At 38.6% G+C, this 17,456-nt stretch overlaps 1 protein-coding gene across 2 annotated transcripts; it reads right to left on the reverse strand.

The window, feature by feature from the left end:
* Window positions 1-244: 244 nt before the first annotated feature.
* Window positions 245-16,962, reverse strand: nup50 (nucleoporin 50). 2 transcript variants are annotated; one of them, XM_063006697.1, is made up of 8 exons: window positions 16,847-16,962; window positions 14,464-14,542; window positions 13,328-13,411; window positions 12,794-12,992; window positions 10,159-10,794; window positions 4,801-4,888; window positions 4,569-4,687; window positions 245-1,389 (listed from the first exon to the last, which is right to left on the reverse strand). In XM_063006697.1, the coding sequence occupies exons 2-8, from the start codon at window positions 14,530-14,532 to the stop codon at window positions 1,190-1,192; spliced, it is 1,395 nt and encodes a 464-aa protein (XP_062862767.1). In that variant the 5' UTR covers window positions 14,533-14,542; window positions 16,847-16,962; the 3' UTR covers window positions 245-1,189. The 2 variants fall into 2 exon arrangements, with proteins under 2 accessions (XP_062862767.1, XP_062862760.1); XM_063006690.1 differs by having other exon boundaries at window positions 13,328-13,426.
* Window positions 16,963-17,456: the final 494 nt, after the last annotated feature.

A 17,456-nucleotide genomic window follows, 5' to 3' on the forward strand; every position in this document is an offset into this window, starting at 1 on the left:
CCGGCGATCTTTTGATCACTAGTCCAGTACCTTAACTGCTATGCTGCCTAAAGGGTAGTTTAAAAAGGTTTGAGGTTTCCCTACTATTCCATCAGTAGACTAATATGTGGGAGGTATATTTAACCTGGTCACTAATTAATCACAGAATTAACTCCTTGTACAGTAATCTCACATGAATTTAAACCTTCTAAATGCTGCATTAATGCATCACACTATACATTTAAATGACAAAAAGACACTGACGAATGTTTCAGTTTGATTTATTTGCCAATTATCAAAGCTACAAAAAGTATTTGGTGCTGCTGAATGCATGCCTCATGTTGAAATGTTGTACAAAGGTCACTTAAACAAAAAGCATAAAAAATAAAAGCAAAGTCGTTTTTTAGATTCACTTAAAGACAAAAGCCAGGATGATTTTTGATGTGTGGTCCTGATAATGTCATAGAGGAACGTGTTTTTGATATTCATGGAAAACAGATTCGACGTAACGAAGCACTATACAGGATGAGACGTTTCATTTGAATAAATATCCATTACAGCAAATGCCTTTCACAACACAAAGAACAAAAAAAATCTATCTAGTGCCTGTGTGTCTGCAAATACCTGGCAAAAATACTTAAAACTTTAAGAAAATAAGGGTTTCTATGTAGTTTATAAATTTACCATGTGAATATTTTCTTTCTAGGAAGAAAATGCTTTAATAAATCAGTCCAATACTTAATTCTTCTCAGTTACCTTGTCCTTTCATCAGGAAGGTCTGAGTACAAAGCTGAACTCTAATTCCTGTAAATCTAGTTTACTTTATCCTTACACATGTACAGCCAAATATAAAGAACTGCTTGGCTTTACCCTCATTCTTTTAATAGCAGCAAAAATTAAAAACCTAACAGTATGATAAGACTGCAGGCGTTTTCTAACCTGTATTTTTACTGTAGCGTGTTTGTACGGTTTAACCACGATATCCAACAAACTACCATTTCTGCAAATTACTTCACAGTATGTGAACCGATTAGCTGTCACTGCATACAACGGGTGTGTGCTGGCATGCATGTTACAACTGTTACACTAGACCAGACTAAGCAAAAGGTGTGTGCATGTTGTCACATTTTGCGGTGCAAACCACATACAACACATACATGATGGGAAGAGGGGGTCTAAAAGATGGAAGGGTTCATTGAAGGAGAAGAGCTCACGCTTTCTTCTCCTGCAGGATTTTGTGCAGTTCATCAGCATCCTCTGCTGTTTTAACACGGATCAGCATGGGTACAGGGGTGTTGGGGTTCTTGTCATCAACTGAAGGATTGGGCACACACACCACCATGACATTGTTTTTCCCTGTCCGTGTGCATGGCATGGTGGAAGGAACCATAATGTTTAGCAGGATGTTACCTACAGAAAAACACAGTTTGGTTAATGGTGCATGGAAAAAAGTACAGTTAAATCATACACAGCGGTATCTTGTGATGCAGAGATACAAACACGGATCTCTGCAGTGGTGGGCTAGTGCAATAGACTGCTGCGTCACCCAAGTGCCCCACAGTTGTACGACAATATAGAAATTAGAGATGGGACTATCGATCGGCTATGAATCGGTATCGGCCGATTTTTAATCAAAATATGCTATCGGCGATTGGCCGATATTTCCTAAATGTAGCCGATCCGATCGTGTGATATATAAAGATCACGTTAAATTAACAGCTCAGTGGATTGATCCAGACGCCAACCATCACATCACCATTCATCAACTATCGTACAGAAACCATCGTGAAAGCTCTTCACGACCTAAAATAACATCATTAACGTTGTGCATCATACATACGATGTAATTTTGCTGATTGTAATATTTACTTTAAAAAGATAATTCAACCCGGTCACATCTGAGTCGATTCTATCAGCACGTTATATAAACTCCTGGTTCACTTTGGTAAATCGTGAGCGGTTCTTACTTGTGATTTAGATGAGAACAGAAAACGTTACAGAGCCAATCAGAGGCAAAAGTTTATTCATTACCAAATTCGTTAGTTCAGGATCATCTGCTGAACTTTTAGGATCAGAAAACTTTTAGCTGCTTAGACGGAACGAGTCTGACGGTCGGTTACCGCTCTGTCGTAATAGCAGTTTAATTAAGCTTTTTAATGAAGCTTTTTAATGTAAGAGAGTCACACAAAATGTTCTGTAGTAGCTGGTGTTTATTTAAAACCACGACATTTAATTAATAACAGTAAACACGGAGAGATAACCGAGAAGAGAAACTTACGCTTCACATAAAACGAATCAACTCATGAATCAACTCATGAATCAATGAATCACTTATAGCGATACTGTGAACAAAGTGTCTCTTCTAAAGGCACAAACACACACACACACACGCGCGCGCGCGCGCGCTGCTCCGGTTTATCTTCACTGTGAGGCTCTTTTTAAGTTTATTTATTTTATTTACTGCTCAACCCCCCCTCCCCCCGATCGCAATCGGCTATCGGCCGATGTCCCTGAAAGGAGATCGCAGATCGGAATCGGTGCCAAAAACCCCGATCGGCACATCTCTAATAGAAATCTAAAAAAATAACACTTCTATTTAAGCATTTTGTTGCTTGCCACTGATTAGGCAATAACCAATGCATAGCCTAGTAGAGGTGGGTGATGTAGCAAAAATTTTCCATTTGTAATTAAATTTCATATGATGACGTAATATATTATTAATACAAACTAGAGATTCACTCTTGTGAATACCTAGGGGGGGTTTAGCAGTAAATAAAATAAATAAACTTAAAAAGAGCCTCACAGTGAAGATAAACCGGAGCAGCGCGTGTGTGTTTGTGCCTTTAGAAGAGACGCTTTGTTCACTGTATCGCTATAAGTGATTCATTGATTCATGAGTTGATTCGTTTTATGTGAAGCGTAAGTTTCTCTTCTCAGTTATCTCTCCGTGTTTACTGTTATTAATTAAATGTTGTGGTTTTAAATAAACACCAACTACTACAGAACATTTTGTGTGACTCTCTTACATTAAAAAGCTTCATTAAAAAGCTTAATTAAACTGCTATTACCACAGATCTGTAACCGACCGTCAGACTCGTTCCATCTAAGGAGCTAAAAGTTCAGCAGATGATCCTGAACTAACGAATTTGGTAATGAATAAACTTTTGCCTCTGATTGGCTCTGTAACGTTTTCAGTTCTCATCTACATCACAAGTAAGAACCACTTACGATTTACCAAAGTGAACCAGGAGTTTATATAACGTGCTGATAGAATCGACTCAGATGTGACCGGGTTGAATTATCTTTTTAAAGTAATTATTACAATCAGCAAAATTACATCGTATGTATGATGCACAACGTTAATGATGTTATTTTAGGTCATGAAGAGCTTTCACGATGGTTTCTGTACGATGGTTGATGAATGGTGATGTGATGGTTGGTGCTTCGTAGCTCAAAGTCTGGATCAATCCACTGAGCTGTTAACTTAACGTGGTCTTTATATATCACACGATCGGATCGGCTACTTTTAGGAAATATCGGCTGATCGCCGATAGCATATTTTGATTAAAAATCGGCCGATACCGATTCATAGCCGATCGATCGTCCCATCTCTAGTGTTTTGTAATATGAACTGCTTTTAAATAAGTGCAGTCTGGCAAAACGCATGAATCACTGAGGTATGTCAGTTTTCTAAACAGCTCTAAAGTACAGCATAGCCGGATTACTCTAGCTGTAGCAATGTAAAATGGTACAGCCAAATCGTCCACTTCTGCATAGCATATAATAGGGTTTTTCCCAGACCCTGGGACGTGACACTTAGGTAGGTCACGAGCTGAAAAAATGGGTCGCAGAGAAAAATAATAATAATTAAATGAACTTGTACACAAACGCCCCCTTGTGGAGGCTTTATGTTACATCTTGTTTAGAGAGAGTAAGTTGCATTGTGTAGCCTGGGTCACGAAAAATAAAATCATGGACAAAATGTGGGTTGCTTAAAAAAAGTTTGAAAAACCCTGGCATAGAACACAATACCATATCAAATTGTGATCTGTGGGGTTAGAGTAAAAAGCTGATCACAGTGCATGTAAATAATGATTAGACAGTCATTATATTGTTAGGACTGTCATTATATATGGCAACACTTTTTTTTTTTTGTATATCGAACAAGACTTTGTCTCTGGTTGGGTGTCAAAAGAAAATTTCCCCCAGGGCTCAAGCCCTGCAATGGACTGGCACCCTGTCCAGTGGATTCCCAGAGGAACCAGATATGCTACAACAATGACAAGGATAAGTCACAGTTTTTCTTGACATTTAGCTAGAACTACTGCTCAATCATCTAATCATAATTACATTACAAGATAACCACTACTTATATAGGCCTGTGCATGGCTTATGCACTCTGCATTTCATAAAAGAAGATTAACTAAAAGCTTTTTGGCTCTAAGTAATGTAGTCCATGAAGACCAATTTTGCTTTCTTTGATTCTTTTTCATGTAGCCATGACATGTTCAGGACTTGAATTTCTACTCCGTTACAAAAAAATAGAACACCAGCATAGATTTTAAGGCAGAGAAAATTCAGTGAATTACCTAGATTGGTGTCCGCACGCACCAGAAGCTGCAACTTGCCTTCTGAAACAATTTTCAAATGCAACGTACCAACTCCCTTCTCCTTAAACTCGTTTTCTTTTTTATAGAACAATTTGCACCTGTAACACACAATAAACTAGAGTAAATACATTTGCTATGTCATTAATGAAAGGTGCAAAATTAATCATTCTGAATAATTCATTGAGCAAGAAGTTACTGAGCAAGGAGCTACTTTTTAGAGTAAAAGGCATCTTTTTCCTTGATCTCTTTAACCACAGGTACTGGGGGCTCTTCCGACTCTTCATCTGCTCCATTTTCATCTGCAAGAGAGAAAAACAGGAAAAACAAGCATTACATAAAGAAAAAAATTCAGTCTGGGGGTGTGCATGTGCCTTTTTCATATTAATACAACTTAAATTCAGTTTCAAATTCAGTTCATTTTACTTAGACTGAACAAAAAATAATAAAATAATAATATTACAGCTAATTTAGAAAATTTGAGAAAAGCAATATTATTGGCAAGAAGTGGGGGTGATAAGGGTTTCACTGCCAATGTTGGCTAGTCGAAGCGCCTACACTATAGGGCAGGGTGTTAGCATGGTGCGTCTCTTTATGCACGATATGGCTGTTTGAGGGACTGGCACTGGCAGGTGGAAAGATGCTGTCAGCTTCTGTGTGCATTGGAGGGTGCTTGGCAGTTTCAGGCCTACTTGGTTGGCAGAGGATGGTTCAAACAGGAGGAGAATAAGGGAATTGGCTACAACTAGATTGGGATAAAAAAAAGCAATATTGATGATACTGTTTGCTCAATGGACAGCCAAGAGCCACCAAACAGCAGCTAAAAACCAAGTGTTATCCATTTTAATTTCAATCTTCATATAAATATTGTGGAAGCAAACAGTCCTACAAAACTCCTGTACTTTAAACAAATAAATCTCACCCTTTGCCACACATTACTTAATCTTTTTAAACATTTGGATTGCATACAGATGCAACCAAAATGTAGTGCAGTGAACAAAATCAGTGTTGATCATTGGTACCATAGAATAGTTTTATGTTTGTTTGGGTTTACTGCCATATTAGCAACACATTGGCTATTTTATGGCATAGACATTTATTAGATCTTACTTTTAGAATTTAGTAAAACATGTGAAAATAAATAGTAAAAAATATGCTCAGATCATTTGTTTAAAATTTAGACTTTCTAAAAAGTTAAGAAATTTAGATGGAGAAATCTTCTCGACCCTGTAAAAATGGTCTCTGATGGCTGAAACTGTAGGACATTCTAATAAGAATAGTTTTATAAACAAAATATAACTGAAACCTTTTGTTAATGTGTGCTTTAGATCGTGTGTGCTGTTTACTTGTGTTTAAAAAGTCTTTTGCATCATTCATAATTAATCCTGTTTTACCAGGGTACAAAATCATCTAGACATTTATTAGCAGGGGAAGTTAAGTGAACACACTAATAAAATGAAATAAATGTTTCTACCTTGATAAATAAAGCAGTTGCTAGAATGAATAGCTACATAAGTAAAAAAAAAATGCCCAAGATCAAAGATTTAGTTAAAGGAATTTAAAAGAACTGGATTTATTTTTCCCGACAGAATGGGGGAAATTGATTATGATTAGGAGTGATTATCATGAATTATTAGGATCACAAGTGAGATTTTGCATATCTTGACATCAAGCAGTGTACATTTGTATTCTCTTGAATTAAAAAGGGCAATTAGCCATAACAACAAATCATTGTAAATGGCGATAAAAAGCCTTAGTTTTAATGTGGGTCAGTTTTGTTGAGTGTTTTGATATTCCTATTTCGATATATGGTACTTTAGCTTAAGTGTTAGAAATTCTTAAGGGGACGGATATAATGCTGTTATTCAAGTTGAATTCTAATATAGATCCCAATATGCAGTGATGCATGAATACCTAATGGTCCATTGTGTAACAACACTAGAATGGGCAAACACTATGAAGCTATTAACATAGTACAAATGGAAAAGGTCTGGAGTTCATTAGACACTACTGGACTGGAACCAATTATGAGGTCTGATCAGACTGAAATAGAACTTTGACAACAAACACCAAGGTGGGTGGCATAAAAAAAGAATTGGTATACAAAACATAACCTAGTGGCCAAGAATATGTACTGTGGAGAATCAATTTTTCTTCCAGTTGCACATTAACATGCACAGCATCATTGAATCCATAAAGTAACAGGAGAATGAAACTGTACAGTGGTTAGGCCTCCCATTTACATATACAACATTTAGTGGACATTTTTATCTAAAGTGATGTACAATTGTGTAAAGGCCACACAGTGGCAAACTGGCAGTGGAGAGGCTTAAACCAGTGACATTTTGATGACCTTAATATCTTAACCCCTGAGCTACCTTCACTTTAAGTAGAACAATGAATCACAATCCCTAGCTAATTGACCACAAATGTTTAAGGTCAGAGAACTTGGACGGCCATGGCAAAAGGATGATTCTGTGGTCATCAAACTCACAATAAACTGTGTTAAAAGCTGAAGGAAAGTCTACAAGAGAGGACCTAGATGCCTGAAGGTTATGGAGACATTTTGTATTAAGGAGTGCTTTTAGATTCCTTTCTCTGGGTTCTCCAATCGGTATTATAGAACAGTAAGTGTTGCCAAAGGGTGGGTGCACACAGTACTAATGCAAGGGTGTAAATTAACTGTGGCAGGTGTGTGTTAAACATTTGTAGATATTCTTATAGATTCTATATATATATATATATATATATATATTAGGGCTGTCAAACGATTAAAAGTTTTAATCGCGATTAATCTCAGAATTTCATATAGTTAATCGCGATTAATCGCATTAAAAAAAATCTGTGTAAATGTTATAGAAAACAAGGATTTTTAAGTGAAATGTTACAATTACAATGCTGAACACATTTTATGCTAAATGTACTGATGTTAAAAACTGCTGGGACAAGAGAAAACTGTTTTATTCACTTACATACTAGGCAGTAATACTATCCAGTGGTTTAATGGACGTTTCTACACGAACTGAGTGTGTTTAGACTAGGGTGGCCATAGTCATAGTCATAGTCATAGTAACAAAAAGGAGGACATTACACCCCAAAAAGCCGGACATCATATTAGGAACAGGGGGACATGCTACTGCAACACACAGAATGAATCCAGAACCCATATAACAGAGTTTTTGACCAATTTAAGCAAGAATTATATAACAAATGACTGTTTTACTCACTAAATGTTGTGTCTTTTCATATTTAGGTCCGTTCATCGCTGCCTCAAAAGTTTACTTTTTGGCATTTTCACCGCGTTCCTGATCATGAGAGCTGAGTGATTGACTCAGGTAGCGGTGTTTACAAAACAGAGAGGGCGGGCGAAATTCAACCACCCAATCACAGACTAGCATTTAGAGGGCGGACCTTCTCCGATTGGCCAGTGGTAGCGCTGTAAGCAGTGAAATGAGGCTGTTAAACCAATGAGATACAAAGCATTTGTTTTGACATGTACCTGAGCCAATGGTAAATAATATTGATCAAAAATGAAACCAGTTCACTCCAAAAGGAGGATTTTTAAGTGTCCGTCCTAGCGTTACGTGAATGGAGGACTGGCAGCTTCTTTATTATGCAAGTGCATTACTACGACACTACCACGCTCGGTAACATTATGTGGCAAGTCCGACATTAAAACGTTTGTTCTACCAGTCAAGTCTCAACATGAACTAGAATTTGCGTTAACGGCACTAATTTTTATAATCGCGTTAAATTGAGATTGCGTTAATGCGTTATTATTGCGTTAACTTCGACAGCCCTAATATATATATACACACACACACACACACACACACACAGATCAACTGTAAAATTAAAACCACCTCCTTGTTTCTACACTCACTGTCCATTTTATCAGCTCCACTTACCATATAGAAGCACTTTGTAGTTCTACAACTACTGACTGTAGTCCATCTGTTTCTCTGCATGCTTTGTTAGCCCCCTTTCACCCTGTTCTTCAATGGTCAGGACCCCCACAGGACTCTACAGAGCAGGTATTATTTGGGTGGTGGATCATTCTCAGCACTGCAGTGACACAGACATGGTGGTGGTGTGTTAGTGTGTGTTGTGCTGGTATGAGTGGATAAGACACAGCAGCACTGCTGGAGTTTTTAAACACCTCACTGTCACTGCTGGACTGAGAATAGTCTACCAACCAAAAATATATCCAGCCCATAGCGCCCTGTGGGCAGCGTCCTGTGACCACTGATGAAGGTCTAAAAGATGATTAACTCAAACAGCAGCAATAGATGAGCGATCGTCTCTGACTTTACATTTACAAGATGGACCAACTAGGTAGGAGTGTCTAATAGAGTGGACAGTGAGTGGACACAGTATTTAAAAATCCAGCAGCGCTGCTGTGTCTGATCCACTCATACCAGCACAACACACACTAACACACCACCACCATGTCATTGTCACTGCAGTGCTGAGAATGATCCACCACCTAAATAATACCTGCTCTGGAATAGTCCTGACCATTGAAGAACAGCATGAAAGGGGGCTAACAAAACATGCAGAGAAATAGATGGACTATAGTCAGTAATTGTAGAACTACAAAGTGCTTCTACATAGTAAGTGGAGCTGATAAAATGGACAGTGAGTGTAGAAACATATATATATACCAATCAGCCATAACATTAAAACCACCTTCTTGTTTCAACACTATGGCCTATATGTAGCTGACTATTTCTAGTCAGTATAATTGTGAATGTTTTGTTACAAGTAACTGAAAATGAAAAAGCACAGGGTATAAAAACACTGTAACTTGAAAATATCTTGCATACAGCATGCTACATTTATATGACTATTATCATGTCATTATATTAACATTGGTTAGATACTCAGGGCTTTCACATGATGGGATTGGGACATAAATGTATCCATTAATAAAGCTACTGGATATTTGAGGACAAAGGATCTAAAGATCTAAATATATACATGTAAAGTACTGTGACTTTTCTAATATTGATCTAAACATTTCAATTCTCCACCTGTACAATACAGGGAAAAAATGCTCAGGTGGCGCAGCGGTAAAACACGCCAGCACACCAGAGCCAACATCTCAAACTCGTCGGTTTGAATCTCAGCTCTTGCTACCGGCAGGCTGGGCACCTAAACGAACAACGATTAGCTTGTTGTTCATACAGGGAGGGTGCCAGAGGGGTTCCTCATAACAGATGCAATCATGATCTCTGCTGGCTGATTGATGGTGCCTGCACAGAGACGGATACTGAGGATCAGGGTGTGTCTCTCCGTACACAAAGTTGATACACCAATGAACTCGCCTCGTAAAAAAAGATGCAGTCAGCTACTGCACACGTCGGAGGGGGCGTTTATTAGTCACGGCTCTCCTCAGTCAGGAGTGGAGGTCAACATCAGTAGAAAAAAAGCGTTATGCAAACAGATACGACTAGATTGGGAGGAAAATTGGGGCGAAAATGCGAAGAAAAAAACAAAATAAAATAAAACATAGCACTGTATTATACAGCTCTGCCCAAACACCTGAGGAAAGCAATTAATTCGTTTTTACCTGCTGCTTGGCTGTTGCTGGCCGTCTCAGTCTTGGCTGGGGTGAAAGAGAGTGTGGATGCTGCAGTGCCAGTGCTGGTTACACCCCCAAACAGAGGTGTAGAGGAGGGAGAAAACGAGAATCCCTGTACACCTGTGGACCCGAGAGAGCTAAACACGGAGCTGTCCACCTTCTTTCCGAAGTTAAAGGTAACGCCTGCAGGAGTGGAGCTTTTCTCTGGAACAGCCTCGTCCTTGTTCTTGGTAAAGGAGAACAAAGCAGGAACAGCCGATGTTGCATTACTGCTGCTGCCGAAGGATGAAGACGAAAGGGACAGCGTAGGTGCAGTGCTGTTCGCCTGCTTCCCTGGCTGCTGCTGCTCCCCTGCTGTTGCACTGCTACCATATTTGCTCTCGATGGTGGCCAGGTGCCGCTCATAATCACGGAAGATGGGGTTGAGGTCGCACAGCGGGTTATCGTTCACATGCTTGGTGATCCAGTCGCGCACCGAGTAATTGAGAGCTGTGAGCTGCCGGTTGTATTCTTTACTACTGCTGCTGCTTCCAGAGCTTGCAGGCTGGCTGGGGGTGGAGCCGTTTGGCATGACGACGCCGCTGCTGTCTGTGGAGGGGGCAAGACCATTGGATGATGAGGTGCCTACAGGAAAAGAAGAGACAGTGAGAGGACTGGATAGTGGTGATGCTCCTAAAGCTGCCTTCACACCCACTAGAAAAAAAGGGGGGGTCTTAACCCTCCTGCTGCTCTGATGGGTTTCTATGCAAGACAAAGGCACTGCAGCTTTTTTACCCAGTGTGCCAATCAGTTGATCTAGGCAGCAGTGTGACACAGCATGGTTTAACTCCATTAGCCTTAACCGCCAATGCTCTTTCCTCAACAGCAGTGGTTGGTAGCTATTAAACAGCAATTTAAATTCAGTGGTTACTTAATAGATCAAATCTGAAGACAAAAAATATAATAACTGAAAAGATATTTTTGAATGATTTAAATTAGAAATAGTGCTTGAGTGGCACTGTGGTGACTCCTAAATACAAGAGCAGCAGAAAAAAAAGAGGGAAAAAATAAATAAGATCTTTAAAAGAACACACATGAATGTAGTGTATACACTTATCAGCCACTTTGATTAGGAATGCCAAACTAATATTAAGTCCCAAGACTAAGACCTTATTCTCCTGGAACTGCCTCATATCTTTATGTGATGGTTCCTCAAGGTATAAGTAACATTGCAAATTGCAGCTCCCCATTCTTGCTGTAAATTCTATTAAACTCCAGTTTAGACAACGGTCATGTTCATGGAACCAGAGCTTTTTTTTTTTTTTTATAAACATGGCACCTTCTATTGTTAGAACTGCCTATTATAAGATGAGTAAATAGTGGATACAAGAAATGCACATGGTTAGCAACAATATTCCCAAGAGGCTGTGGTATTTCAACTATGCTCATTTGGTATTGGTGGACCATGGTGTGCCAGGAAATCAACCTATTCCACACTATTATACTATCAACAACCTAAACTGTTGACCAATCAAGAAGGAATCATGAATTTATATTTCGTCAAGGTGTGACCCTTCCCTCTGCATGTCACACAGGAGGTACCTAGAATTATCAAAGCCTTAACATTCTCGGCTGTTGCCTGAATGAGCCTGAAAGAGTAAAAACCAAGCGTGGGCTTCTTCTTGCTGATGTGTTGTGCTTTGTAAGGCACTTTAAGGTGGTGATAGGTGCTTGTTTAAATGATCATAGCCTTCCTGTGAGCTTGAACCAGTCTGGCTTCTTTGAACCCTTTAACAAACCCCCTAACAATCAATAGATGTCTTGTTTTTATGCAGTTCTAAAAACTAAACACTGGTGGAAGTTAAAAAATATCCAGAAGTTCTTTAAATATTCAAACCAGCCTGTCAAGCAACAACCATGCACACTAACAAAATCACACAGATCACACTATTCCACATTCTGATGGGTAATGGAAACATTAACAGATTTTTACACATGCCCCGCACCTCTGCCAATGACACTGATTCAATAATTACACAAACATGCAGGTGTATAGGTGTTCCTAAAACCAAAATTGTATACCAAAAAATTTTCATAAAACGGATAGTTCCGGTCCTAAAATCTGATTGGCTGAGCCACGTTCGAAGCCGTTGTAAAATCCCCGATAAACGCACACCTATGACCACCTCACATCATTCCATATTAATACGCCACTGAAAAGAAAAAGTTAATGTTATGTTCGCCCTCATCTTGCCTAGCAACACTGTTAATCGAACTACCTGGCGTCGCGGAAGAACGCTTTATTGTAAGTTTATACACAATAAATATATTTATGAATTAAACATTGTTGTATTTATTATATTTTATGTTGACCCCCGTTTTATAAAAGCAATAAGCCACTCGAGACCGTACGTTACTGCTATGATTTTAGCACGGGAAAGAAGTTTTAGGCACTCTGCTTCACGTCGTGCCAAAAACGTCATCCCCGTGATAAAATCACAGTAACGCACGGCCTCTCGTGGCTTATTGCTTTAGTATGTGTTCTGTCAATGTGGGTAAGCAACAGCATAACAGTACCTATAAAGTGCAGTTTAAACAAGACACACATTAGGATGTGTCATGGTCATTACAGTTTAGTGCTTACCAGTGTTCGCCTTGGTGGTGGCAGAAGAGCCAAAACCTCCAAATGTTGGAATGACTGATGTAGCACTGCCGTTGGTCAGAACATTGTTCGGTTTTAATCCAGCCCCGTTTCCAAAGCCCGAGAATGCTCCTTGAGTTGCTGGAGTTGCTGAGGTCAGGGAGAACCCCTTAAACGCTTTAAAAGCCCCTCCACTCTCTGCCTGAATCAAAATCACAGTCAATGTTTAAGTTATACTGCAGCTCTGTGTCCCAGGTATTTACAATTTCTCTGATTATATTAAATCAATAGTCCTTTTAGTGTCTTTTGCTTGAAGTGTTATTATAGCATGGCATAATTACTAGCAGGTGTCTTAAGACAAAATATCAAGAAATAAAAAGCACATCATGTGCAGTATATTTGATCAGCTCTGAATTATTAACTAAGATCTCTATGGGCAACAATGTAAATTCTATGACACTCTGTGAGACCATATATAATCTAACAATATTCTGCTAGATGTCTAATGGATTCTCAAAAACAAATGATCTTAATTACCTCTGTGCCTGGATTTCGGCGCTTGGCTTTCTTAATGGCCCGACTTTTCATCACAACCGCACTTGCAGGTGAAAACATTCCTGCCTGAGTAAGAAAAAGCTATAACAGAAATGCTTAAATACAAGCAAATGCAAATTTCCTTTTTGCACAACAGAGTACAGAACAAGAGGTTCAGTCTTCACAAGGTAACTATCAATCAAATGCAAAGTGTTACACTGAGAGCAGCATTTATGTAGTCACACAGTGTTCTCTTTTATGATTCAGATACAGACTTGTGGACATGTGTGTGTATATGTATATACAATGATCAGCCATAACATTAAAACCACCTCTTTGTTTCTACACTCACTGTACATTTTATCAGCTCGACTTACCATATAAAAGAACTTTGCAGTTCTACAGTTACTGACTGTAGTCCATCTGTTTCTCTACATGCCTTTATAGCCTGCTTTTACCCTGTTCTTCAATGGTCAGGACCCACACAGGACCACTACAGAGTAGGTATTATTTAGGTGGTGGATCATTCTCATCACTGCACTGACAACTGTGCTTCTATATGGTAAGTGGAGCTGATGGAGGTGTTTTTAATGTTATGGTTGATCGGTGTACATACGTACGTACGTACATACATAAATAATTTCTATTTTGAACATTACGTTATCTTTTTCCCTTTGTTTTGGTACTAATGTGACCAGGCCGTTGTAAAAGCATTTCACTGCTAGTTATACGATGTATGACCTGTATGTGACAAATAAACTTGAACTTCATTTCAGAATGTCTAGTGCAGGCACCTTCGTTGAGCAAGCAAGGCCGCAGCTGAAGCAACAACCAGGAATACTTTTGAACCTTGGTCTTTTTTTCTGGAACTTTATCAAATCTAAATCCTTTTTTTTCTTGTTGTTTTGAAGCCATTAAAAGCGTAAAAAATCGTTAGTAAATAGGTTCCATCAATCAATCAGAATTTCCAACATGGTGGGCCACAGCATTTATAAACTCACTTGCCTTAATTAAAACCTATGTAGTGGTATAAAATCATTTAATTTGACAAGCTCAGTAAAACACTATCAGGTTCGCTTTGAATTTGCACAAGAAAGAACAGGCAGTTCAATTATAATTTAAAAAATGTTAACTCTAACCTCTTCTTCTTCATCTTCCTGATCCCAGTTCCTGTCGGTCAACTCCTTATCAGCAATTCGCTTTGCCATCACAGATTTACTAAAAACAACATATAAACGTCATTCACAGGTACATTTTTAGCCCAAATTCATTCTGAACTGTAATAAACTGCTCTCTTCAAGCCCATGCACAGATTCCTTGGATTTAGGCCAGGGCTCTGACTTTGATACTAAAAGGCATTATTTGCTTAAGAAGTCTTAATCCCTTAGTTTCTGGATTGTTTTGGCTGTGTGTTTAGAGTTGCTATGCTGGAAGGCAAATTATCAAAAATTTTTAGTTACCAGGAAAAAAAAGTGTTTTTTTTTTTTTTTCTTTTCCTAACATGTTTAACTTCCCCACATTGCAACTTTGTACAGTCCTGCGCAAATGTAGGTGCACCACTGGTCAAATTCCATGCCTGTTCACTTATCTTGACAATTTATAAAATGAAATAGGTTGACATAGGGCTGGGTGGTATGACGGTACATTCGGTATCCCGTCTTTGATTCCTCACACCGTAAAGATTTTTCAAATACAGCAATGTGGGTAGCACTGTCACCTCAACTGTCACCTGGGTTCGATCCCCAGGTGGGGCGGTCTGGGTCCATTCTGTGAGGAGTTTGCATGTTCTCCCCGTGTCTGCTTGGGTTTCCTCCGGAAGCTCCGGTTTCCTCCCATAGTCCAAAGATGTGCAAGTGAGGTGAATTTGAGATACAAAATTGTCCATGACTGTGTTTGATATTAAACTTGTGAACTGATGAATCTTGTGTAATGAATAACTACCGTTCCTGTCATGAATGTAACCAAAGTGTAAAACATGACGTTAAAATCCTAATAAAGCAAGCCGGCAAGCCGTAGCCTAATGGTTAAGGCACAGAACTAGTAATCCAAAGGTTGCTGCTGTTGGACCCTTGAGCCAGGCCCTTAACCCTCGGTTGCTCATACTGTAACTGTAATGTAAGTCGCTTTGGATAAAGACGTCTGCTAAATGCCGAAAAAATGTAAATGTAATAAACAAAACGTAGCGTAGTTAAAACAGCTGTAGGCTTCAGTAGGCAGCAAATCATATAATAATGTTCTATAGACAGTCAGTAAAGAAGCTTTCAGAGCAATAATTAAAACACTGGATTCCAGGTTTGTCTTACGGGGCGAAAATACTTCAGGTCAGTTGCTAAACCAACGTTATAAGCAAACTACAATTGAAGATATATAAAGTTGTCCACTTTTCTACAACACACCTGTGATCAAGTTATACAGTGGAGTTTGCAACGTCGTTTTATTTGTTAAAGGGAGAGCTAGTACAATAAAGGTAAATAAAGGTAATAGTACAATACTTAAATATTAAATAAACAATAAAAATTGTATTTATTGCAACAGTTTCACATGTACTGATTCCATCATATATAGATATATTTTGTGCGGCCAAGCAAACCATATTGTATTCAAACCCTTCATTATGCTAAATATTGTGTGAAATTAAAACTTTTATATTCTATTTGCAGTTGTAGCCTAGTGGTTAAGGTACTGGACTAGTAAGCAGAAGGTTGCTGGTTCAAACCCCACCAGGTTACCACTGTTGGGCCCTTGAGAAAGGCCCTTGAGAAAGGCCCTTAACCCACAGTTGCTTAGACAGTATACTGTAAGTCGCTTTGGATAAAAGCATCTGCTAAATGCTGAAAATGTAAATGTACTTTTGACAGTAGAATAAGCCACAGACATATTAAAAAGTCCCAGTAATACAAAAAAAAACATACCGTGATATACTGTGAAACCGTCAGAATTTTAAAAAATACCGTGATACAAATGTTTGGTCATACCGCCCAGCCCTAGATTGCCACATTTTCCCGGACATTGTAGTTCACAATTTGTTTATATTTGCTAAACTTAATTGGGCAAAAAAATGAAATATGAAAGGACCTCTGATTTTCGTACAGGCCATATTTTGTTGCTCTACAATCTGTTAAGCAATTATAAATAAATAAAAATGCGCGGACGTTTGTGACCTATATAAAACACAACAAAATAGCGTGTTATGAAAGGGGTTTGTATAAACTTCTGCAAACGGCTGTAGCATGCTAACCAACTTAGCATACTAGCTAGGGCGTTTCAGCCCAGACTTTACAAAACCGACGGCTTAATGTGGAAGACTGCAGTCCGACATTACTCCACATTTCTGTGGCTCTAAACGCTCCATATTTTGTGTTCATCTTTAGTTTTTGTCTGCACTGTGCCAAACATGAACTAGCAACACGGTACTCACTTCACGTTCGCTGGTTAGCCGTTAGCTAGCAACAGGGTAAAACACTAGTTGCCTCACCTAACAACAATTTAAATCTAAAAACGAATGAACTACCGAGTACTAACCTTTCTGGCGATTCACAAACACAACAAGCCGACTTTCTGTGGTATTAAAACGGGATAGTATCGATGTCACAGGTGTACGAATATCAGCCGGTAGTTTGCTCTGACACACGCCACCATTTTACATAAACGGGATATTCGCGCGTCGTGAGGACAAACTACGCATGCGCAGCAAATTTGTTGCGAATCTGGGAAATGTAGTTGTAGTTTGTAGTTTGTATCTCTTGTTTAGCTTTTGCTGGTCAAGTGACGCTGACTATCCCTGGTGGCCAAACAGTGTATAATACTTCTTAAAATTCAGGTTAATGGTCCAATATTACTACGGAGTATTAGGGCCACTGTAAAAAATATTTCAAAGTTTTGATTTCGAGATAAAAGTCGAAATATTATGAGAATAAAGTCGAAATATTATGAGAATAAAGTTGAATTATTAAGAGAATAAAGTCGAAATTATTTCGAGATTAAAGTCAAAATATTATGAGAATAAAGTCGAAATATTATGAGAATAAAGTTGAATTATTATGAGAATAAAATCGAAATATTATGAGAATAAAGTTGAATTATTATGAGAATAAAGTCGAAATATTATGAGAATAAAGTTGAATTAATACGA

Source organism: Trichomycterus rosablanca, chromosome 1 (genome assembly GCF_030014385.1).
Source record: "Trichomycterus rosablanca isolate fTriRos1 chromosome 1, fTriRos1.hap1, whole genome shotgun sequence".
NCBI classification, from domain to species: domain Eukaryota; kingdom Metazoa; phylum Chordata; class Actinopteri; order Siluriformes; family Trichomycteridae; genus Trichomycterus; species Trichomycterus rosablanca.